General features: G+C 40.3%; 1 protein-coding gene across 1 annotated transcript in view; it reads right to left on the reverse strand.

The window, feature by feature from the left end:
• The window catches only part of LOC309404849 (bifunctional heparan sulfate N-deacetylase/N-sulfotransferase 4), a gene marked incomplete at its 5' end in the record, with an annotated part of 83,009 nt that overhangs the window by 48,245 nt on the left and 9,487 nt on the right, over window positions 1-25,277 (reverse strand). The window contains one exon of the mRNA XM_081999471.1: window positions 3,866-3,953. Coding sequence (XP_081855597.1) covers window positions 3,866-3,953 — 88 coding nt within the window. The remainder of the gene's footprint in view (window positions 1-3,865; window positions 3,954-25,277) is intronic.

Here is a 25,277-nt window from a genome sequence, read left to right on the forward strand (position 1 = left end):
TACTTTGAAGCTTTGTTCTGGTGTCACTGAGTCACTTTACTCCCCTCTTTGCAGCACTCTGCAAGTTCGAAGAAAGTTGCCCCTGCTGATGAGTGTGCTCCTTGAAAAAGAAATCAACCTTGTTTTCTAAGTTATTCTTTCTTTCTTATTGAAAAGAAAGGACCAATGGCTGCTCCTTCTGTGAATGTCTGCTGCTTCCTTCAAAACATCTGTAAACTGCATCTGTTGAATGACCGCTCTTGCTTCTTGGGATATGTGGTTCACTTGCAGTCACCCCAGCACATGCAAGGGAAATGTGATTGGGGGAAGAAACTTAATACAGGCTTTCAAAATAGGACAGAAGAGAAAGGGATAGGAGTTTGTGAAGCCATTGAAGATCTCTTTGGTAACCCAGAGGCAGAAAACTGAAAGTGGGGATGAAGAGGAAAAAATTGGATATTTGAAATATATGAAGAATCACAATCATTTGACATAGACTTGGGTAAAAGCATAATTTAATGCCTTAATAACATTTGAAGTAAAGTATAGTTCTTGAAATAATTTCATTATGCAAAAGCTATATTTTAAAATCCTATTTTTTCCTACTGATTTCTTTGTAAATTTCTATACAACTAATCAAACACTGCACTTTTTTTTAACCAAAAATCAAACAAGATAAAGCATAACACTTTCCTGTTTAAAAAAAACCAACCCTACCCTGTAATGCCAGAGCTGAAACAGAAAGGTTGGAAGTTTGACATTTGGTGGGGGTGTTGCATTTGAGGATAATTTCCTTTACAAGCCTTTAAAAAAAGTGTTGTTTTTTTATAAATTCTTAAGTAGTGTTATTTCCAAAAAATCTCATGCAGATATTTAAAGGAGCATTTGGTCAGTGCTTATATTGTTTAAATATTTTTGCCCGATCCCTTATTCAGTGTATTGGAGGCAAAACAAGGGATTTTGGGGTTTTAATTTCTTGCACAATCAACTTTCTTTATATAACTTCCTATTATCATTTTAACATGAAATCCAAAAAATGTGGTAGACCTACAATCAAGGAGGTGAACACATAACTGCTTTGAGATGCCGAATGCGCTTTCCACAGGTAGGCAATAATTCAGAGTTTGATTGCGCATAATATATAATCCCATATTTTAAAACTACAACCGTAACTTAGAGGTCTTGAGTTCAAAACTGAAACTAAGTTTGAAGCTGGTGTCAAAAATCTTACAAGTCTTGAATGCAAATCCTGCGGACATCTCAATTTCTATTGCCACAGCACGAGTAAGTAGAAAGTGTTTGCTAAAACTGCACAACTAATAGGCTCTACTCAGCTTTTTGCTAATAGCGTTAGGTCTACAGTGCATAGTTTACTGGTGCCGCCGAAGGGAGTGGTGGTGGTAGGACAATGAGCAGTGAGGCTGATGTGTCACCCATTGTACTTGTGCGCAGGCATACCAGCTAGAATTGCTATTTGTAGTACAGATGTTGGCAACATCTTCTGATGAAAATGTGTAACTGCTTAATCTGCCAACACGTTCCCATGCTCATCTCCCTCCTGTAGTTTTAAAATGATCCAAGTTTTGGAAAGGAGAGCAAAATCACATGTGAAGGAAGTCAATAAGGCACAGCAGTTGCAGTGCGCTAATAAAACATGTTGAATATCTGATACTAAAAGCTTCTTTGGGTAAACAAGCCACATATGCAGTAATTAAAGAATACCTTTCCATGTTTTATTTATAATGAGTCAATAAAGCGTATATTGCATGGAGAATACTTTGAAACCTTTCCACTAAGCTGATATGAAAAAACACCACCACCAACTTCTAAATGAAATGTTCACTTAAAAACTCGGATGCATCGCTGAGTACAGGCAGCAGCATGTCCCTTAATGGAGGCAATGACATGCTTCAACTCATTAAGTAGTTCTGTGCTATTTTTGTAAGCCTTGAGAGCCTTAGGAGGACAGGCACACATGCACATTCTCCTATTTTCTCTCTCTACAGCAGTAGCAAATCTGAAATTGGTCAGCATTATATCAGCTGGGAAAAAAAACCTGTGACAACAATATGGAGGCCATTGGCATGAATGAAAACAAAATATGTCGGCAGGTCAGGGGTTTGATTTTGTAGAAAGGCTGCATGTTTTGTGTCAACCACTGTTCAGTGCGTCATAGTATTTATAATAAATTACCACTTTCTCTACCTCCTCCCCTCCTAAATTACCTTTCTCTGCAGTGGATACTGTAATGACTGATACCAGCTTCGCTCTGTAGATGGCCACAACCGAGCAGCATCCTACTTTAGAGTGGCTTGGAGCCTTGGGCTATTTTTGTTTGTTTTGCTGTATTACGTGTGTGCCCAATTAATCTCCAGAAGGAGTAACTACACAGGCAGGTCAAGATGGAGTGATGAGAATATGGAAGTTCTGTCTCCGAAGTTGCTCTCTAATCACAGGTCTGCCACTGGCTTGTTATATGACCCCAGGCAAGTAATTCCATCTCTCTCTACTACTCATTTTTCTCAGGCTCTCCAGCCTATATCTTTAGTCTGTAAGGTTTCCTGAGCAGCAGTTGCTTAGCATTATGTGCTTGCACAAAGGGAAAACAGCCTGGGCTTTGAAAGTGGCAGTGATACAAATACATAATTTTGGTTTCCTTCTCTCTACTCTCTCTACTCATCCCTCATAAGCTTCCTCATCTCCCCTTCTCCCAGGGACCTCTGTACTCTCCTAACGGCTGGCAAAACGGAGACATAAGAGCTGGGTAAGTTTGGTGTTCAAATACCAGCAATGGAAAGGGAAGAACTGCTACACCTACACTGAAAGGGGTGACCGGCCTTACTCCACAGCTACCTCATGGCCCGTGACAGCTGGGACTGCATTGCTCCTAGCTTTTAAACTTACCCTCCCATCTTCTTGCTGCTGTAATGCCTCCTCCTCTGCTCCAGATAAGCTTCTCAACTTCCCTAGCATTACTCAGCGAGTCTCACTAAATGTGGCTGAATGGGTTGACAGCTGATGTTTTTGGAGCTGGTCTTCAAATGTGGAAAGGGTATGGGGTTTGGAAAGGAGGACAGGGGGTGTCTCCTTTGAAGTGAGTTGCTGAGTATGTCTTTTTTATGGCTTAGCAGGACTAGGGAGCAGCATGGCTCGGTAGCAGCAGAGGGAAGCCTGAGCGGAGGTGCAGCAAAGAGTTAAGGAGAAGGAGAAGGAGGAGGGGAAGAAAAAAAAAGGGGGGGGGGGCATTGTGCTGTGGAGAAATGGAGCAAAAGAAAGGAGTGAGGAGGAGTAAAAGCACCTAATCTTCCACTGAAACACAGTGCAAGTGTGCACTTTGTTATTGCATGAAGTGTGGAAGGAGCAGGGTTTCAATACAAATTTCTTTTAATCTTGTTTTCCTTTTATCATCCCTCCCAATTTGCAGACCCCTGAGAAAGACTACCTTTACAGTTGTAACAAAATCTTGTGCATCCCATTCAAATACTTCTGCCTCTTCAGAGATTACGAGACATGATTTTTCCAATCTTTTATATTTCATCATACCATCATACTGGAAAAAAACCTTAATATACTAAATCTTGTGCTGTCCTGTCTTTTGTGGAATTATAGAGAACTTCGCAGCTACTTTGCCTCCTTTATAACCCTAAGATTTACTCCCACATATCTTTCAGAGAAGCACCATGGGCGTCTGCGTGTTCCTGAGAAGGTCATCGTAGCCTACCTTTGGACACTGAATGAGACATTGGATGCTAAAATGGTGGAGCATGTATTTCCCACTGCTCCACTGAGTCAACATGTTATTTAAAAAGGGCATGTTTAAAGCTAGGCTTAAAATCCTGTCACCTATTTAACGGCAGCTACCTGAGAGCATGAAGTTCCTTCTTACCTGTGTGGTAAAATTTTCCTGAAAATCCAAGGTTGAAGGTAAAATTTGCAACCTGAGTGCGCAGTAAATTTTGAGTCTCTAGTAAAGCCTGAAATAAATAAGAAATTAACACGCATTTAGAAAAATTGATACTAATTTTTGGAATGCCTCATTTTAGAAGTTGTGTCCAACCTAAGGAGATAGAAAAAGAAGATCCTGTTAAATGTTTCACATTTTATTTCAGACTTATTCTTTTTTATAAGACTTAATATAGTGAGCTTAATTTGCTCCATCAGTTTGATGGTCTAGCAATGCTAGTAATAGTACTTAAGTACCAAAGTAGATGATAGTTCTGTAACTTGGACCAAGATACTCTACATTGTTTGCTATGATCTATGGCAGGACTTGAATCCAGCCATTCAGAGGCAGCAATATACTAAATGACTTCCTACTGAGTCACCCATGCTTTGGGTTATTAATGAGGCTTGATAAAATGTGCTTAAAACCCAGAGTAAAATTTGGAATATTCCTTGCCATACAGATGTAGAGGCATTGGGATTTACTTACCTGCAGAAACATTTCTGATTGTCTGAATACCAAATTCAGGCTTAAGTGTGAATGAGCAAAACTCCAATTTTCATCTATGGTAGAAGTAGTGTCCGTATCAGAAATTAAATCCCTCTTCATTTTTATTCTCTCCTCCAAGCAAAAGATAAGACCAATCTAAATGAGATGGAGGAAAAGTGTATTGCTTATAGAAGAAATAGGTGTAGGCTTGGTCATCTGTCCTTTTTGCCTTGGACATATTTCCAACCACTAGAGAAAAGATGGTTCAGCTTGTGTGAGCTATCTACATTTACTGTTAGTTGTCAGCTCTGTACTGCTTCTAAAGATAGTCCTTTCTGCAGAGATATCTGTCCGCTTTCAGTAGAGATATCTGTCCGCTTTCAGTCACCAGCCCACGTAATTTGGCTGTGCTACATATGTGAGATGGACAGTGCATTTATCTCCCTATTGGTCTTGCTAATGTTGAATGGGTTATAAGCTCTATTTTCATCAATTTTCCATGTCTCCATTATGTGGCTCTTGAGAACTTTTCCCATTATCTATTAATAACATTTCTATTGATTGTATGTTCATGTTCTTGCACAGTTCAAAGACAAAATGAATGCAGTGGTTTACACACAGTCCGAGTCCAGCTAATGTTTCCTTTCATTTGAAAAAAATTACATTTTGTGTGGTCATTAGTAATTTCAATTAACATTACAGGACAATAGTTTTACCTTTTTGCTCAACCCCCTGGTCTACTTTAAAGAACAACAGTGACCATAAACCCAAAGTACCGCCGGTCCAGCATAAATGATCAAACCAGGGTTTAAGGAGCTGAGATGCAGACCGATGGCCTATGCAATCGTAGTCCAGAACGCAGCCGAACTAAGCAGATCAGGTTTCTGTGGTCTCACGATTTCTCCTATTTGCACTGCAATGGGTTGGGAGGTGCTGTCAGGTGCTGTCAGCATTTGTTGTAGGACATTAACTTCTTGAAGTTACTGACTCCTTCCTAATTACACAGATATTTGGGCACTGTGCATGTCGGAGCACAAGCCTCTCCTGAAGCATCATTTTGCTAACAGCCACCTTCTAAAGAGGCATCCTTCGGGTGCCAGGCAGCTCGGGAGTGTAATACAAAAGACTGTCAGACAGTGTGCATCTGCCTTCGTTTTTTAAGTAGAAACATTTATTGGGTGGTAAGGAAGATGTAAAACAAAGATAGTGGTTATCGGCTACAACAGTAATTCCTTTCCTTGCTAAAGGGAATAAAGTAATCTCATGACAGTGAATCTTGTGCTTGAGCATTAAATATTAAGATAGCGGTATGGTTTCCAGCCTATCTTTCTAGACATTTAGTAAGTTGATTATTTCAATCCTGTGACAATTTCGCATGTGGGACTATATTTACATAATATATAACAAGTAAACGTACATGAAAATGTGAAACCTTAGACATAAACACCACTGTTAGCTAAGACATTGAGGAGAGTCCCCAGTTGATAAAAAGTGGCACTAAATTGACTGAAGTCACAAGCATAGAATCAGAGTCATAATATTTTAAAGCATAATTTTCCAAGCTATCTAGAGCATTTTATATATTTTGAGAAAGACTGATGGGCTGAGCAAAATCAATTTGATTTTCCTTTGAGAAAAGAAGATGAAAGAACATCTTGATAAATTATCATCATTTAACATATAGTATAAGAAGGTAAACAAAACAAACATCGTTCTATTGCTTTGGCTTTTCTCTCTGATTTCCCTCACACTCACGTCTCAATAAGATGACAGAACTGCGGGATAGGCAGAAGCCTTCCAGCCCGGTGAGGTCTCATTAAAAACGCAGAGCGAGGATTAAGATGTAAATCCCGTAACCTGCAGTGTGTCAAGCATTATTCTCTGTCTAAAGGGCAAATCTGTCACTCAAACTGGATTTGGCTTGGTCCTAAAGGCTTTCTAATTGCAATTTCCATATATGCATATTAATTTATGTCATAGGCAGCTAAACGTCATTTTCATGACCTCACATAATTTTAATAGTAAGAAGATATTGTCAGCTAAGTCAGTCCAAACTTATTTTGTCACCATTTGCCTGTTTGTAGAAGGGGGGTTAACTTCTTCCACAGCCTTAATAGAAAAAAAAACCCTAACAATCTCTGTTTAGGTGATTAGGGTCTGTCTTCCCTATTTTTAATAAATATATATTCAAACAAAATTGCTAATGACTGCCTTCACTGGTAATTCAGCAGAGTAAATAATGAGTCCTTTTTTCTCCTGTAGGTACACACCTTAACAGTACGCAGCATAGAAAAGTGCCGCAGCAGAAGAGCAGACCACTTTCTCCCGTCGCCCTTTTCATGCTCTCCCGGGCAGGTGAAGCCCTGCTTGGTTGCCCGTTTGTGCGGATAGCTGCGGACGCTGCTGCTCGGGCACTCCTCCGGCTCCCCAGCTCCTGGATGGTGCAGGCTGGAGGACCCGTGCCTCCCTGACATCCAGTGCTAGAAACCTTGCCGGGACTTGCGCAGCCTTCACACGAGGTGGAAGGTATTTAATTTGTTCCGAAGGGTTTTGCAGGATGGAGAAGATTGAATTTTAATCCTGCTCGATGCCAGGTGCAAACACAGCTATTCATGCTCTGCCTGGTCCTGCCGTGCTGTCCCCAGCTCCCCTTTGCAGACCTCCTTCCCTGAGGGCTTACCCGACCCTGTCCCATCCTCTTTTCATGCTGACCCTGGGACTTTGTCTGCCTTCACTGAGGGAGAAATGGTAGGCGCTGCCTGTAACTTCAGCAGTAGGGAAATTCATATGGCAGAATTTGGTGGATTCATATGGTGGATTTAAAAAAAACAAACCAAAAACATGACAAATCTTATTTTGTAGAGATTTTTCTCCTGGATATTTCATCTGACCACAGTATTTAAGTTCTATCTTCCAGTGTGCGTCTTTTCCTTAGAGTGTGTCCCCCCCCCCGCCGAGTACTGGGGCTTAAAAGAGCTGTAAGTGGAGGAAAGCTACTTGCATGTGAAAATACAGTTAGCATTCATTGAATTGTTTGGGTTGGAAAAGACCTTTAAGATCATCAGGTCCAACCATTAACCCAACACTGCCAAGCCCGCTGTGAAACCATGTCCGTAAGCACCACATCTGCACGTCTCTTAAATACTTCCAGGGATGGCGACTCAACCACTTCCCTGCGCAGCCTGTTCCAGGGCTTGATGTGTTTCCAATGTTCAATTCCCCATTGAACTCAGGTGTATTAAAGCAACAGCTGGAACTCACTGTTGTTTTATTTTCGGACAGTTAAGTCAATGATGCTAAATAATTATCATTCTCCAAGGCAAGAACCATGGAGCACACCTGCACATGGACTAACAGGCATGTCTCAGTGCCAGGCTAAGCAAAGTGCATTTTTCTTAAGGTGGTCTAAGCTGTTCTTTCAAATACAAAACCTTAACTGCCTGGAATTTCTGAGAACTTGTGGGTTTCATTTTATTAATTGATTCTTTGCTTTGTCAATAAGGTTTCTCTTTGTGACATCCGCAAGATACGGTGGCTTCTTCATATTGCATTTACATTCAGCAGTCTTTTACATTAATCCATATAATTACCTTTTGTAGATTTGAAGTTGCTGTGTCTTTATTCTTCATAATTGGTGCATCTATTAAGAAGTAGTGATATTTTCCTGCTATGTCCTTGTTAATTATAACTCTATCCTTCATTTACATAATAAACTTTTTGGGGCAATTTCTGCAGTAACATTTCATGCCTAATAGGAAGCAATTTGCTTTCCTTTATTAAGTACATTAAAACTTCATGCCCCAGACATCATTGACTGTAAACATTTGATTCTGCTCAAATTTAATGCACCAAGGCATTTTGCTCTGCCATATTAGGTTTATTTATGTGCTATGTTCTGGATTGTTAGCTGCTAATGAGACTTCGGCTCTTATTGCTCTAAGGCCTGAACACTAACCTCATTTTAATGAGTTCATTATTTGCTGCCTTCTGAATGGAAGACAACAAATTTTCCTTTTAATTAAAGGTCAAAACACCTCTGGCTAAGGAAAGTGTAGAGGTTATCAAATCCTTAGAGAAGGTAAAAGAATGACTTTTTCTGATTTTGATGCCAAGCGTGGGCAGGCAAGGCTGAGGTAGAAGGTGTTTCTCGGGGGACCAAAACTCCAAATCTAAGCTAAGTGATAACAACGCTAAAATGTGGTACTAGTCTTCCCAAGACATTAAAAAAAAAAAAACAAAAAAACCAAACAAAAAAAACCCACCAAAAAAAACCCCAAACAAAACAAAACAAAAAAAAACCCCACACCAAGCCCTGAAAGTCAGCCAAAGTAATTAAAGAGGCTTTACTCCTAACCCAAAGGTCTGTGTGGATCAATACCACTGCTAAAGCATAAGCCCTTCTTTGCATGTCCAATGATTATAGGGTGCAGAGGACAGATGGCAGATTAATTGAGCCAACAAAAAGTAATCTCATATTTCTTATCAGGGAAAGTGAGGCAAATGTGATCAATATTGGGGGTTGTTTGTAGTGAGACAGAGGTCCATGTAACCATATGTGAGTATGCAAACTCATGTAAAGGGGATTGGTGATCCCTTTCTTTGAAAACACAGAGTGAAGACTTTAGTCAATCCAAAAAAAAGATTAATTACAGGAATGAATACACAAATCCTTGTCCTTTGCCTAGCTTTTTATACTTGATCACAATTTTAAAGGCAGACTAACAAACGTTGGTTTATGTGTGTCTCATTGGAGAAGCTGTTCACATTGCAGGCAATAACATTAGAGACAGGAAGGGTATTTGGGAAAGAAGGGACTAGTGTCTGCAAGAACAGCTAATGAAAACTTAAGATGTGGTTTTAGAGGAAAATCCTACCAGGTTGTGAAACACAGGCATTGTTTAGCATGAAAACTGAAATTGTCAACATGTGCTTATAACAGCTCTAAAAATTATTTCTGGAAAAGTGAACCAAATTCCTGACTCTTGCAGGTGTTTCAGGGACCTTCCCAGAAGGTGCTGAACATGTCCGAGAGCATCAGGAGAAGCCTAGAAGGGACCCAAGATTTGCAGGACTCAACATTACCCCAGTGTGCAACAGGAAGTCCAACGTTTCGTTCGGGGTCCTGGTCATACATGTGGCCTTCCAGAAGCAGGGTTGAGAATGTGAATTTTGGGAACCAGTGAAAACTCAGGATCTTGGAGGTTCCTGTCTCTGTGGCAGGGATCTCTGTGGTCATGGTGCCCAGCGTCCCCAGCCTATCAGGTGCACCCCTAGGTAGGGCTGCCCAAGGAAACATGATCCCAAGTTACTACACAGCCTGTCCATGAGGACTGCACGATGTGAAGGGCAAATGAGAAAAGATGTAGTTCTTCACACAGTTTGGAAGGAGAACAAGGGAAGGAGGGCGAGTTAGATATTTCTGCTTTCAGTGTATCTATAATTTGCTGTCATCATGAATTATTTTATTTCCACAGACTCATTCTAGGAAGTGTTTCTGGCACGGGAGGATGTGCCAGTGTCTGGCATCCCAGGGCTACATGGTCAAGGTTACGTTGCCCCATCAGCAGCTGAGGGATATGACTGAGAATCTTGTCAAAAATGGGCTACCTAGCCATTACTCAAAGTCATCATTCATTTGGGAATGGATCCTAGTGCTGGGTAGTGACTCCACTGCTGCTGTTTTTCTCTCTTTCGTGTGTGTGTGCATAAAATGTATATGTACTCGCTGTATACATATTACTATTTATTTATATGTACTGTAGATGTAAAAGATGTGCAAATACATAAATTTAGATATTCTTTACAGCAAATGTTTCTATACATGGGTTTTATATACACTGCTTAGTAAACAGGATTTTTGCCTGGACAGGTTGCCCAGAGAAGCTGAGGAATCCCTGTCCTTTGAGATATGATCTGATCTAACTTTGAAGTTACCTCTGCTTTGAGCAGGGGCTTAGACTAAATCACTTCCAGAAATACCTTCCAACCAAAATTACTTTAAGACTTGATGAAAATTTTCCCTGTATTTTTCACTTCAAGACAGTTTTCTCAGGCTTCATTGGTAGATACTTGTTATTAAGACCAAGAAGTCTTTTAATGCGTTTATCCGTTTGTGTTCCTAACATCTGTCCTTAATGCTTTTGCAGTTATATAGCCGTGAGCTTCATTCCCAAGCTGTTCTGTGCAGCAGTTTGCTGGTGGTTTGTGCAAAGTTGAACTACAAAGTAGTAGTTTTGCTCTTGATTTCCAGCTGCAAATTTGTAGAGGGAAAAAAAGCAAAGAATATTTTCTGCAATGTTTCTTCCCACTGCAAGCAGCTGCTGTCAGGATGTGATTTTTGATTGCCTCTTCCCACTCTTGCTTCCCTCCCTGAAATCTATGCTAGGAAAAAAGTCTGACAATGTCTGATGTGGTCTTGGCAATCCTCAAAGCCAATGCAATCTTTCATAGGACTACCATGAAATAGTAATAATCCCAGTAACCGTCATAAGGATGGTGTGAACTAGCTAGTCACTGTTACTCTGATAGGAAAACTGAATTTAAAAAAAAAAGTGATGTCTAGCCTGACATCACTGACAGGGTCACTGCAAGACCAGGACTCCAGGTTCCTTAGTTTTAGCTTTCTGTTTGGAGCACAAATTTCTGCCATAAGGGGGACAATCAAATCAGCTGTATCTGCACTTCTTAAAACACAACTCAGTGAGGGATTTATAAACCCAGTGAAGCTGAGTCATTGATTTCTGTGTGGTGAGGATTTCAGCCGACTTCACATGCTTATAACAGAATTTTAATAGAAAATTTTTTAATGCTGTAGAGTAGGAATTATAAAGAATTCACATTTTTGATTTACTGGCTAGATTTTGAAAGGAGTTTAGGGGTTAAAGTTTGTCAAATCCTTAATGGGATTTCAAAATCACTGGTACTGTTTACCCTGTGCCAAAACTGCTTTGAATAGCTGTTAACCAGGCCCCAGATCAATGGCCAACTGTCAGCCCTCACAGATTTATGTTCCCTCTTAAGACACTTTTCACCCGGTGCATTATAGAAATGGTGTAATTCCTAGCGCTGGCTGCAGACCACTCGCCACATCCGGCGAGGTGAGCAGGGCTTCGGCCGTTGCCTTGCCTTCCTGAGATATCGGACTTCACTTCTTTCTGTATTTATTTCTGTGAAGTACTATGCTAATCTATAGCACCATATAAATAATTAATAGGAAGGTCTCTGATGGTGCTGAACACAGCCAGCTCTGTCTGCAGATCTATTTTTTATTATAGAGCTATTACTTGAGTCTGTTCAGCATTTCCCACGAGTAGGTGTCTTAGTGTGAGGTCTGAGAGGATATGTGGTTTTATTTGAAGCAAGAAAAAAGTCATGTTTTGCATTCATATGTAATATGTTTATTGCAAACAGAAGAATTTGTTTTTCCTTTATGAATGCAATACACAATTTATCAGTTCTACGTCTGCTGCTATTTTGTAACTCCGTCCTAAAGTCAGAAAACTGTCAGGAGTCTAACTGCATTTAATTCAGCACAGAGGAATGTATCTGTTCCAGTAAAGGTTCAGCTATTTTCAGCTGAATGAGATGAATGGGGTGGTATTGAACCAGATTTACTAGCTACTTATGGCTAACTGGCAAATAACATCACTTGAGAACTCAGAAAGTGGCTTTTGGTTAAGTATTATAAGAGGTACGATGCTACAAGAGTAACACAGATACCTCGGCAGTGAGAGTACCTTGACCAACAGCACACGTGTGGGTTTGCGTATACAAATAGCCATGGCAATTATTCACTCTCTCTTCTGGAAAAAAGGAACTTATAGCCAACCATCTTGTACTTGTTAGAAGATCCAGCAACAAAAAGCTGAAATGAAGAGCAAGGGGACAGTCTAACAGGGCAAAAAGTATAAATTAAAGATAAAGAGCATTAATAAAAAGCGGGGTTTATTTTAAGCAGGACCACACAGATGAGTCAATGCAATTGCTTCCAGTCCTCTAGCAGTATTGGGCTGGGGAAGATCAAAGGCGTTAGGCATGGCAGTGAGCAGCCACGGGACCTGCTGCTAGTACTGCTGGAGAAGGGTATGGCTGTCAGCGGTTACCTGCTGCAGTGATTGCTGTTCTGTCTCAGCCTTATCCGCTGGAAAGATTTAGAGTCTGTTTGGGAAATCATTGAGGGTCTTTAATATAAATCACATCTGATTCTGAAGGATTTTTTAGGAATACTAATCAAATCTGCTGACAAATCCTGGAAGGGGAAAAACCAGCACGTGCCTAAGCTGAGAATGGGTGGTGATTCCCTGGGGCTGGGCGTGGGGGGGAAGAGCCTCCTGGCACTAGCCCCACTGCTGACCAAGGTCCCTCCCCACAGACTGCGTGCCGCAGGGACAGGAGCCAGTGGCACTTTCAGCAGGACAGTGAAGGGGCTTAGAGTTTATTTCTTATCAATTCTAATTTTATAAAAGCCAAAAGAAATTTCTCGAAGAAATGTGTGGAAATCAGGTGAAGGTAATTTGCTAGCCGTAGATGAAGGATTTTTGGTCCAGTTTTTAAAACAAACATCATGATCAGGAATGCTTAGTCTAATTTAAATAGCTCTCCCACCTTCTCCCAGGCCACCTGCCCACTCAAGGGAAAACTGTGTCAAGTATTTTGCTGTCTGAATGAGATTACAAGCCAGATAGAGTGTCCTTGCAAGGGCATGGCCCTGTCTTCCTGGTTAGTAATGGGACAGTAATATCAATATCATATTAGCAATGTCACAACTAACTGTTTATCATCTGAGCCACAATTTAACAGCTGTAGTAATAGCTCAGCTTTCTGGGAAGGAACTGAAGAATCTACGTGGTGTCCATCAACTTTTCTTCCTCCTGTTGTGGCAGACCATGTGGAAAAATATGCTGAAATGTGAAATTTCCTCACTATCTCTCTCTCAATCTGTTCAGCTGCAATGGTTTGGTTGCCTCCAAGCAGAGGCAGTAGAGGCAGCCCTTCATTAAGAGACGCTCGTCTGAAAAACAGGTTGAGTCTGCAACTTTCTCAGCTGGTTCCTTCTCCCCTCGGACAGAAAGGTTTATTTGTCTTGTGCCCAGATCTACCTCTGAACTGGGCTCCCATACTCTCCCACCTTGAACTTTGGGTTCATCTCAGCAGCAGGATGCTGCCCTGTTGCTAAGCTGGTTTATCCTGCCGGTAGCCTGCACCCAACACTTGGAGTGCCTGTTAGGAGGAGGAGCTGGTCTGTGCTTCCCCCAGCAGGGAGGCAGCCCGTCCCACTGCGTGGTGTGCCGTGAGAGCCTTTCCCCTGCCAAAACGAATGTCCCAACTCTTCACAGGGATGGAGGCTGTTTCTCTTTGCCGTCTGATGATTTTGCTGGCTGCTGGCTGGGGAGCACTGAGTACAGCCTTATGCTGTTTTCTGCTGTTTTCAACTGCTTTCAGAGGCTTTTCCGAGGCTCTACAGAGCAAAAAACCCCAGCTCCCATGACCCCTATGGCTGCAGTTCTACTTGGCCAGTACAAGAGCTGCGCAGAGGAAAGAAGAGATGCTTCTTGCATCTTGCTCCACATCTGCATGAGGCAGGTGGGATTTGCCCATCCGTAATTCTGTTCGAGTGCTAGCATGAGAGAGGCCAGAAAGGCAGAGGCAGAACCATCATTTACCTCTGCTCAATCACACACACAAAAAAGTAAAATAAGTGTTGAAAGGGACAACCTCAATATTTAAAATAGAATGTTGTTAAAAAAGTCACGTTCAGCTATCGTGATCCTGTTGCAGAAAACTCTATTGGTGTCAGTCATTGTGCTAATAGTAATATTTTTTTTTTTTATTGTAATGTATTTTTAGTCACTAACAGTAGAACACAGAGAGTGGTATTTACAGGTCCTCTGAAGTAATGCTTAGGCCATGCCAAAAAAAATTGAAGTCTGTCCTTCTTTGGCACAATACAAATACAGAGTAAAGGACAGGTAACATCAACAACTGCATTTTCTTATAGTTGTATATGATATCTCTCTTTCTTGTTTGTTCAGAATTGCTTCTTTAAGCAAAAAGAACTCAATAACAAAAAAACTCCAACCTGTAATAGGTAGGCACTCAGTTGTTATAAATTCTTTAAGGGCTGGAGGCTACCTTATTTGTCTTCTCTAATTTATGGATTTGGATGTACTAAGGTTTAATCAGAGTGGTTTTCTGCTCCTTTACTGCCCTTGGAAATCATTTACTTGAGTAATTTGTCATAAAAATAAAAATTCCTTAAAATTCTCATGGACATTTATCTCAGAATTATGAACTCCTACCAGGAATCTCAAATATCTACTTTAAATTTACTGCTTAAAAACTGCTAGGTATGTTTTGTGGTGGAATTAGAGCTTTTTTTCAACACACGATCAATCATAAAGGAGAGATTGGAACAGAGGTGATGTACGCAAAATTCAGGTCTGTCCTTCAGTTTTCAGAATGGGCATGTTGGCATGATGATGGATATAACTAGTGGCTTTAAGAGGGTACCTCCATATGTTTAAATGAAGAGTTTCTAAAACTTTCAGACTGGGAGAGGGAACAAGGAAACCAACAGCAGTTACTAATTTCTCTGTTCCTGCTGTCACTGGTAAAAAATGGGAATGTCCAAAATATCCAAATGCAGAAGGACAGAGCAGAAACATGGCTCTCCTTGGCATTTTTTTGTCTGTGAATAGATATTTTTAACCTCATACGCACAATGTGCAGACTTCTACAATTTTGTTGTATTCCTTATTGTTAGTTGCTATTTTTCCTTATAACTCCTTCTAGAGTATGTAATGGGAATCTCAAATCATTCACTTAGATCGTTTCTATATACCTTTCACATCACTTCTAGCACGTATATGCCAGCTGTGTCTGTGGTCTGTTATTTTTTTCCCCTTTGCAAGTCTGTCCATTGCCCACATTCTCCATAAAAATCAGAAATCAGGGAGTCTAAGGTAATGGGAAACCAAGGAGCACGATAAAATCCTAGAATCATTTAGGTTGGAAAAGACCCTTAAGATCATCGAGTCCAACCACTAACCCAACACTGCCAAGCCCACCACTAAACCATGTCCCTAAACGTTACGTCTACATGTCTTTCAAGTACCTCCAGGGATGGTGACTCAGCCACTTCCCTTTACAGCGTAGAGGGGCTGCTGGGCAGGCACAGCATTTCTGCCTTCTGCCAGTAGCTACAAAAACTCAAGTCCTTTTAGACTCCATAAACACCCATGGTTGTGCTGAGGTGCTCCCAGAAGCTTTGGAGATAACGTGGGAGCAAGAGGACAGGCAGCAGTTGTCCTTTCCCAGTCTAACCTTGCTCATCTATTTTACTGTGCAGTATGTGGGGGAGAGGAAGGTAGATCCTGAACAAGTAGAAAAAGTCACACTTCATTGTATTCTAAATGAGAGCATACCTTGCAGCAAAGTGATAAAACCATCTTCTGCTATTCTTTCTGGGCAAAGTAAAAAATGCCTTAAGATTGGGAAAGGGCTGTCTTAAATTTTTGTGGAATGTTTCTTGACTGAGTTATAAGTTACTCCTATCACACGGTCTCCTTTGCATTTACTTCCAACGATCTAGGAATGCTTCTGTTTTACAGAAAGCCCAAATTGTACTTAATCAATCTGTTCATTTTATAGGCCCCCTTTTATCCTCAATGGACTGCATTTAAACATCTGGTTGCAGTCTGTAAAAAGTGTAAGTGTGCTAGAACTGGAGTCCCTAAAATTGAGTAGGCTCACAGAAATCTGTGCCACCGCAACATTTTTCTTTGTTCTCGAGCAAAAGGATGGCTTGCTAGGAAACTCCCATCACTTAGCTTTCCCTGGTGGTGCTGCAGAGAATTCCGTGTTTTCATCAGTTATTCTGAAAACCAGAGTTTGCAGAATCTTGATGGGTAAGGGTGTGCTTTAAAAATCACTAGGATTAAGTGTTGCTTTTTAATATTTTTGAGATGTTTGATACTTGTCTAGCAGAGCTTAACTTTTTTGACCCTTCTTCCTTCTTCGTGATGCTGTCTTGCATTATCTAGGGAGCTCACTTCAGTGTTTTGATTGTGTGTGTTAACTGGAATTAGAAGTTTCTGTAAAATGAAAAGGGAACTGCAAGGCAAATGTTCTTGCTTTACACGACGCTCATCTCTTTTACCAGAGGTCAGACTGCTTCTGCCACCCTCATGTCCTTCAAATTTAGAGGGAGATAAAGCCTGTTTTGTCCTCAAGGACAGGTTCAAAATCTCTCTGTCGCAGAAAATCCTCCTGCTTACCACTGCTTTATTATCCTTCCCAGCTTGAAGACAGCATTGTAAGTTGTCAAGAGAAGGAAGCTGGAAGATCCAAAGCAAAATGGCAACACCTATGGTAAGTTTCTACTCCATTCTCTTGAATAAAAACATTAAAGGCCAGTATGTTCTCAAAAAAACCCAAAGCTAGATTACAAAATGAGGCTGACATTTAAATTCAGCCATTTCAGAGGTTCCAATAGATTACTTTTTCATAAAACTAAGTAATTTTAGGTAAAATTGAGAACAAATCTCTCCAAGAGCCAGAGGAAAATCTTCAGGTCATGGATGTATGGTTAAAAAGTATCACCACAACTTTCCAAAAAGTGGGAAAATTATAGTCAGAGCAAAACTGAAGTAATGCCCTTCTTCAAATTGCTCTGAATTAGAGACTTGAAAAAACTTCAAACCTGCACCCTTGAGAAATTCAAGTGGTATGATGTAATTGTGAAAAAGTATGAAGTCTTTCAGCCCTTCCAGTGACTTCCTAGGAAAGAAACTTATGTTAACGGGGAGCCCTTCTACCTCGCACACAACCCAAGGCAGATCCAGGGGCAGTAGATAAGTCCAGGCTTCTGCTGGTGGTGACAGATGAAGCTGGATGCCCAGATCACTGGATTAGCACCTATGCCCGGTGTTATTTAGGATGTCACAGCAAATTATCCCAGCGGTCCTCTCTGGGGTAGCTTAACCTTGTGTAGGTGCTCGTGACAAGCCAACCCGTCTCAAGCCCCCTGAGTAGGAAAGAGGACAGGCTGGCTCGCCGGGCTCTGGAGAAGTCCCTGATCAAGGACAACAGCTGCTCCCTCGCCGCATCAGTGGGAGGTCTGACAGGGAATTTCAGCCACCAGAGAGAAAAAGAGGTTTTGGGTGAATTTCCTATCATCTGATGGAGCTCATGTCTTTCTAGATACTGCTAAATCATTCTTAACAGGGATGACTTATCCCCAGGGCTTCTAAAACTGCTTCTGACAAACAGCCTTTTTTGGTATTGGAATGCACTGAATTTCCCCACACGTCGTGCATCTGTGAAGTATTTCCTGTTAGAAAGGCATGCTTGCGCTCTCTTCAAGCTCCTCATCCCTGATTTTCTAAATTACACAGGACAAATGCTGTGCTATGCTGTAAGTACACAAAATGAGTTATCTGGAAGGGAGAGTAAACATTTCTAGCAAGCATTTTTTAATCGCAGAGTGTTTACTGATGTCTTTTACGACATGTTTTCTTGGCTGCTTGGAAGAGAATGGAAACATAATTTTGAAATTTCCTATTCTTTCCTGCAACTTGTCATTCCCAGGTATATAGACCTTTCCACAGGAAATAGTCTTTGGTGAAAGATTCAGCCCACACCCTAGAAGAAGGGTATGTCTTCCAAGCATAATAATGCCTGATGACAATAATAATACATTGAAAGTCAGTGTTTCTAATGTTTGTGATCCTTTCATAAGTCTCACAATAGTTGAAATTTTTGTTTTTTCTCACTTCTCATATATGAGAATACCAGCTGTCAATCTTTATGGTGAATAGGTTTCTAGGAACAGTGAAGAAAGCTAAGATCACCAGCACATTAAATGCTTGCATAGTATTACCTCAGAAAACTAAAGGTGCACGGAAAGGTTGGGAGGGGGGTTGTTTGTTTTGGTTTTTTGTTTAGAAAATATTCCTATTTCAAAGCCATTCACATGCATTTTGGTGGCAGGCAGAAAGTGGCATTACCGAGCCAGTTAAATTTTAAATCCAGTTGCTTTTGATCTTAGTCATTATAGGTAGTGTTTTTCTCTATAAATATTCTCATTGAAAACTGTGTAGCTACTTGCAGTGTAAAGTATGAATCCATGCAACTTAGGATCATTAAACTGAGAAAAATATGTTCAGCAAATTATCAACCTTTTAATTATAGGTGTTACACTAAATTTCCACTCATTTCTGAAGTGAGACGTTCTATTACCCTCCCAGCTGTGGGGGAATGCCATAGTTTTATTTTATATGGGAATACCTATTTAAAAATCGTAAGTATTGGATTGTTTTGATAGGTTTTACTTAGCTAATGCTCTGCTACCCAAATGGGATTGTTTGACAAGGTATACATTTAAATACATTCAAATCCTGAAAAGAATTTGCAACTGTAGATGAGAAATAGCTAAAAGATAGGTGGTATTTTTCCATTGTGGAAAATCTTCCTTATTCCGCAAGCTTTTTTACAGGCTCTGCATTCCCCTTTCTTTGCCTCCTCTCTCCTCTGCTGGGGTTTAGCACACCTCAAACCTTTGCCATCTGAGGCTAGAGCACTAGCAACCAGCCACTGAAACTACTAAACCCAGAATATTTCTATATGATGAATATCAGCAGGTTGGATCAGTTTAATGGCAGAAGAATATTAGAAGACTGGTTTTAACTGTCCTACAGTGAGCTCTTTCCAGCCTTTGCATACATGGAGATCTACAGGCACATAACTCTGTCTATATATATATTGCAATGAACTATAGCTTTTCACATTTGCAAGCTCGTCCTCTTACACTGGCATAGCACAGAATATTGTCCAATATAGCAACAGAGGAAAGTGAGGACAAGTGCTTATGAAAATACGTGATTCAGCCAAAAGTTTTCCCCCAACACATTTAGTCAGTTAAATGGTTTCAAGTGATTTGACTCTAGCCTGGCAAGCGCTCAAAGTGTGTTCAACCAGCACCGCGCTGCCTTGTTGTACCCTCGTGTCAATGGATGGATTCTCTATTGCCTTCGAAGAATGCCCAGTGCAATATACAGGAGCTTGTTGGCCGTGCCCCACACTGTAACCCATAACAGTAATGGCAAAAGAGTAATCAACTCTCTTTTCTAAAGACAGTTTCTTTTCCCCTATGGCTTAGTCCACTGTGGTATCAGCTATCAACACACGAGGGAATAGAAAAGGAGTTTCCTCTTACCCTACATGAAATCTTGGAAGGAGAGACAAAGAGTAGGTCGAGCGTAAACAACTTTACATCCAAGTCTCAGCCAAGATCCTGATCTTCGGAAATTTCTAAACCTCACTTCAGCATCATCCTAATGTCCTGAAATCAATGTGTGTATCATCAACTCAAAATGTTTCCTTATATTAAGCAGACAAACAACAAGGTGTCACTAGTCTGAGACTTGGCCTCTTGTTGCCGAGCTTTGAAACGTGCCTGCTACCTGAAGGCTGAGAGTAAATGCCCTCTGGTCTTTAACACAGAGCTCCTCTGCACATCCCACCTTGCAACATTTACAGCAGTGATGGGTAGCTTTTATTTCCTGATAATGTACTGGCAGCATGTTCCCAGTTACAAGAGAAATAATAGTGAAAGCATATGGGAAACCTTATTCCCTTTCCTAATAACAAATGCAGTGGAATTACACTTTATAATACCACAGACATATTTGTTTATGATGCACATAAATCTTGGGATATGTTACTGGGAAGACACATGCAGAGCTTTTTTATTAAGAATTCACATTCTGCAGCCGAACCTATTTTTTAAAGAAAAAGTGCATTATTGCTATTAACCATGCAGAGCGTAGCCTCAGCAGTTCACACTTATGCCTGGAGCTCCATTAAAGATTTCCTAAATTAATAAGATTATAGAGTATTTAGGCTCTATTAATTATAGATACATATAGATTAATGTTTATTTATCCATGTAAATGCAATTACTTTCCAAATATTTGTGCTAATTTGTTGAAAAACCTACAGTAAATATTATTACAAAGGAGGTCTTCAGTCTTTATAGCCCTTAGTGATTAAATATTACTGGAAAACAGAGAGAGCATAGCCCTGATCCAGGGCCTGCTTTGATCCTCATCCCTTGAGCCTCTCTTCCATGTTCTTCTCTTCTTCACCGCACTGCTTTTCCTCTGGTACAGCCTGCTGCCCGTGGCATCTTACAGCCCCTTTCCCACCCAGGACTCCTGCCTGCCTTTTCTCCTGGCACATTCACAACAACAAGACAGGCAGAGGTAGCAGCTCTGGTCTGTCATCTTTGCCTATAGCTATTTCATCTGTGCCTATGGCTATAGGAGAGAGGGTGGAGGAGCACCCAGGCACCCCAGAGATGGCCAACTGTGGCTTCCCCCCTGCTCCAGAGCCCTGAGATCACGGTCAGAGCTGCTCTTGCAGACAATATTTTTGAAGCCAAACCCCCTCAATACTGAAATCAATAACAAAACTTCTATTAACTAAAACGATCCTGATCTTGGCTTTGTATCTACACTATTAATGAGCCGGCTAACGTACAGACCTACAAACTTCTGAGGAGTTTAAAAACCCAGGGAATGGAAAATTATATTGAGATTTACCCTGTTAAAACAATTGGACCTCAACCAAAAAAGCACTTGTGCTTTCAAGAACCACTGACAGTTTTAAGAGCCAGTAGTTCATGAGTTTTGGGGAATGCAAACAAATATGGTATGCTGTCAAAACTGTGAATTCAACCATTCTTTATACAGCCTTTACTTGAAGGTCTGATGTTTTGGGGTGAAAAACATAGGTCCTTGAAGCCCATGACTTTGATTCAATCTGATTCAGTCGAGGCGGTTCAAGTATAATATTGAGACAACTTTTAGAAATTGCTTAAATGTTGATATTTTGGATTTAATATGTGATGTAAAAGTTACATTAATAATTCTGGCTTTTACATAAAATGAAGAGGCAGTAAAAACCTGAACTATCCATTTCCTGGGATATTCTCATATTAAAAAAGTCTCTCAGCAGAATGTGAATTATTTGCATTTTTTAATTTCTGGAAGATCAGCAATTCCAAAGCTACATTTAATTATGGTCTTTTGGAATTTTTTTAAAATATTCTTCAAACTGCCCACTTTTCCTTCAGCCTGCCAGAGCAGATGAGCTGGCAGAATATAATTTTGTTTAAATCACATTCTGGTGGAACATTCTGCGTTTAATAAATCAACATTTTGCCACAGGAAACTCTTTCACTGGAGCAGTCCAAGCTGATCGAGTAACAAGACTATAAACTTCATTTTCCCCTGCCTTACCACTTTGCCATTTTGGAATAATTTTCTACCTATTTAGTCCAAGGGTAAATGGCTAAACAAGTCAGGAGGAAGAAAAACTAAAATCCTAATCTCTAATTCTTTCAATTTCACCATACCTTGGTCAGAATTTACTAGGAAATAGGTGCTAGTTTAAATATATTTATTTTGTGATTTTTTAAAAAAAAATGTAAAGATGCCAGTTAAATGACTATTCAATTAAAAAAAATAAACTCTCTCAAATAACTAATTCAACCTTCTCCAATCAGAAGTGTTAAAAATAGCGTGGATGGCATGAGCTAGAGAAGCTGAGTGTATGTCACACCATAGATCCCACTGCTGTTTGGGTGCTGTCTGGATGAAAATGTGAACAGCAGATTAAAAGAGTGCTGGTAATGTGAAGAACAAAAACATAGGAAAGACTAACGTTTGCAGATATGTGGAGAAACTGTCATGGCTTGGTAAATGGTATTTATAATCTGTGCTCCTAAAGAGGAAAAAAAAAAATCATCTGTGCCTTCATTTCCTCAAGAAAACGCCAGAGATTAACACTGAGGTGATCTTATGCTAATGGAATATGTTTGGGGATGGGGAGTGGGGAGGCATTAGTTTCTTGGAGGTGAATGTTAGAACAGCCGGTCACTGGTTCTGCTTTGATAAAATAAGTCAGAGGTGGGATAATGGCTTTAGCGCTCAAATTTAATGGCCTCACAAAGGAACAGGCTATTCTAGCTTGTCATAAATCTTACCGTTAATGAAACAAAAAAGGTTATTTTAAATTTTTTTTAAAAGGAATCCAGGATTTAGGAGACCCTGTCTCACAAAAAACAAATTAAGAAAAAAATAAGAATTTCACTCAACTTCAAGAACTTCAACTTGTTGAAACTACTTTTCTTCCCAGCCTATATCCGTGTACTTTAACCTATGCACAGAGCAACGCTTGCGAGCTCTATGGACTTGGGCGGCAGACCTGGGTAAGATAAACTCTGGACTCTAACTGGAGTTTTAAGTCGGAAAACTGTAATACATGCAGTATGTTGCAATAAATCAAATCCTAATGAACAAAAACACTGTTTAGAAAGCTCCAGAGTTTTTTTACTAGTACGCTGGTTTGCAGGAAATTATGAGTAACTTATCTTTTCAGTTTCTTGTTAATTTTGAAAATGAAATTCTATTAGGTTGATTTTTTTTTATTATGGCATTTTTTGAAAGAAATTCTTATATTTTATAAAATATTCTATACAAAATATTGTAACTATTGAAATTATAATTTATATATTTAATATTTCCGTTACAAATGTAGGAATCTTGTCCACATGAAATGACATGTTTAAATCGTGAAATAGTCTTATATTGTAATACTATAATTGCCCATGAGATGCAAAAGAATTTTTTTTGAGAAATGAATTAATAACAATCAAAAATCTTTTTTATGTAAGTATTGTAGAACTAGTGAGGTTTTTTTACAACATCATAGTCAATAGTAAAAACAAGAATGTGAAAGAAATATGATTTTAATAAATGAAAAGACACTTTTACTGTAAGGTCCTGTGCAGATGAATCTCATAAACAGTTAGAAACCTTGATTTTAGGACCCCCGCATATTCTGGCACATAGAGAAGACTATTTGTAAGGAGAAGTACTGCTTTATTAGGACAATGTTTCCAGTACAAAAGGTTGCTATCAAAACAAAAATGTAATGTGTGGCTTCCTCTCTGTGGGTGATGATGGTCTATGGGCAGTAGTCCTCAAATTACTTTTGTTTCTTATCTCTAAGAAAATCTCTGTAGAAACATTGCCTTGTACGTTTGGCCCATAAGGAACAAAGTTTTATTCCTCTCACCTCCTCTATTTATGTAGTAATTGTGTTTGCTGCCTGCAGAAAATGCTTACAGCTGGCTATGAAGCTACACTACATCCCTGTACATCGCTCGGAAAGGGCACCGCTGTGCATTCAGAACAGGCCCCGTAAAAGGGACATGCGTGTAGCAGTGCTAAGAAATGTATGGGTAAGACATTAAAGGCCACGAAATGAAAATGAAGGGTAAGCTAACACTGATGTTGGCACCCTGCTACTGAACTGAGAATAGGCTGGCACTGAGGAAGCAGAGGGATGTACTGGAGAGCTTTGTTGCTGGCAGCACGTGTACGGCAGTAAGTAAACGGGAGCTCTCCCGACCTGGCAAACGAGTAATCTGTACTGGCAGCAAAAGGCATGAAAGAAGTGAGAGTCTCTCTGTGAGGGGGTTCAAAGGAGCAGGGCAGCAAACAGTCATCTCTGCAAACAGAGTCGGGGTGCCCCTATAGCAAAGTTGGGGCTCGCATTTGAGATGTGTTAACATCTAACCCCTAGCAGGTGCTTCCAGGCATGCGTGCAGCAAAAAAATAAAGTGGTCTCATAAAATTCCTAAGCGAGGCTTTGGGAGTCTATGGGAAGGGAAGATTTTTTCAGGAATTTCCCAGCACTATGGTGTCCACATTTTCACTGTTCTGTAACTTCATGTGAGGATAGATGAAGTTGCATGGGTGCTGCAAACTGCTGGCCCCAAATAGCATCAGCACCGTAGTGCGTCTTCATACAAATATTCCCAATCAACCCTAGTATGGAAACAGCTGAAGCAGTTGAAAAAGAGCTTTATACTTATGGCTGCTTCTCCTTCTGGGACACTGGCAGTGGAATGCCCCTGTAGCATGGGCCATGCTAATGGAGAACAAGGCCATCTCCCATGTATTTCTGGTTTAGCCTGCTATATATCTTGGCAATGACAAAAAAAACCCACCCTAGAATCAACTGAAACTATAACTACTGGAACCTGACAATACAGATGGATGGATCAGCATTCAGTACTGCTGGTGCAGTGCTAGCCCGTTGTGCACAGATTCAGGAGACTGGTATCTGAAAAGTCAACCATCTGCTGTTTCTTACCATCATCCTTTGAAGGCCCTAGTGATACTGTACTGCCACAGGGTCTGGTATAAAGCGAGAGACTGATAGGCACCATTCGGTGCTGAAGACTCCCAAATGTGTACCTGTTCACAGGAGCTGGCGTTACAGCTATGATAGGTGTACCTACCAGACCTTCCCGAGAGATCCATTAAACACTAGCAAATAACGAAGGGTTTATCCATCACTTGCCATTGGTGCTTTAGGTCTTAAGCTGGAGAGCTTTGATTTGTGTCTCCATAAAGGGTTGGAGAGTTGCCGTGCCAATGGTCATAGGTCAAAAACTGACCATCAGGTCTAACTAGTCGGTATCTGATGGAAAACCATAATGAATCATATAGTGTACAGCTCATGCTTTGCACGATTTCACCTTCTTTTGCTTGGCCAGTCACCAGAATATTATCTGGTGACATAAACATAAAAGGCAGGATGATTTTCTCATCAAATTTGATTTGTTCTGTGTGTGTTCTTATGATCACTGCAAAAAACCCCAAGAAAATCTCTGATGCACAGACGTCCCCTTCAGCGGTGAAATAACTATATCAAACTGTCACAATTTCAAACATTCAATGAAATAATTCATTTTTTTGTTTATTTTTTAAAGTAGCTACACACAGACCGTATG

Source organism: Phaethon aethereus (genome assembly GCF_964289735.1).
Source record: "Phaethon aethereus genome assembly, chromosome: 4".
NCBI lineage: Eukaryota > Metazoa > Chordata > Aves > Phaethontiformes > Phaethontidae > Phaethon > Phaethon aethereus.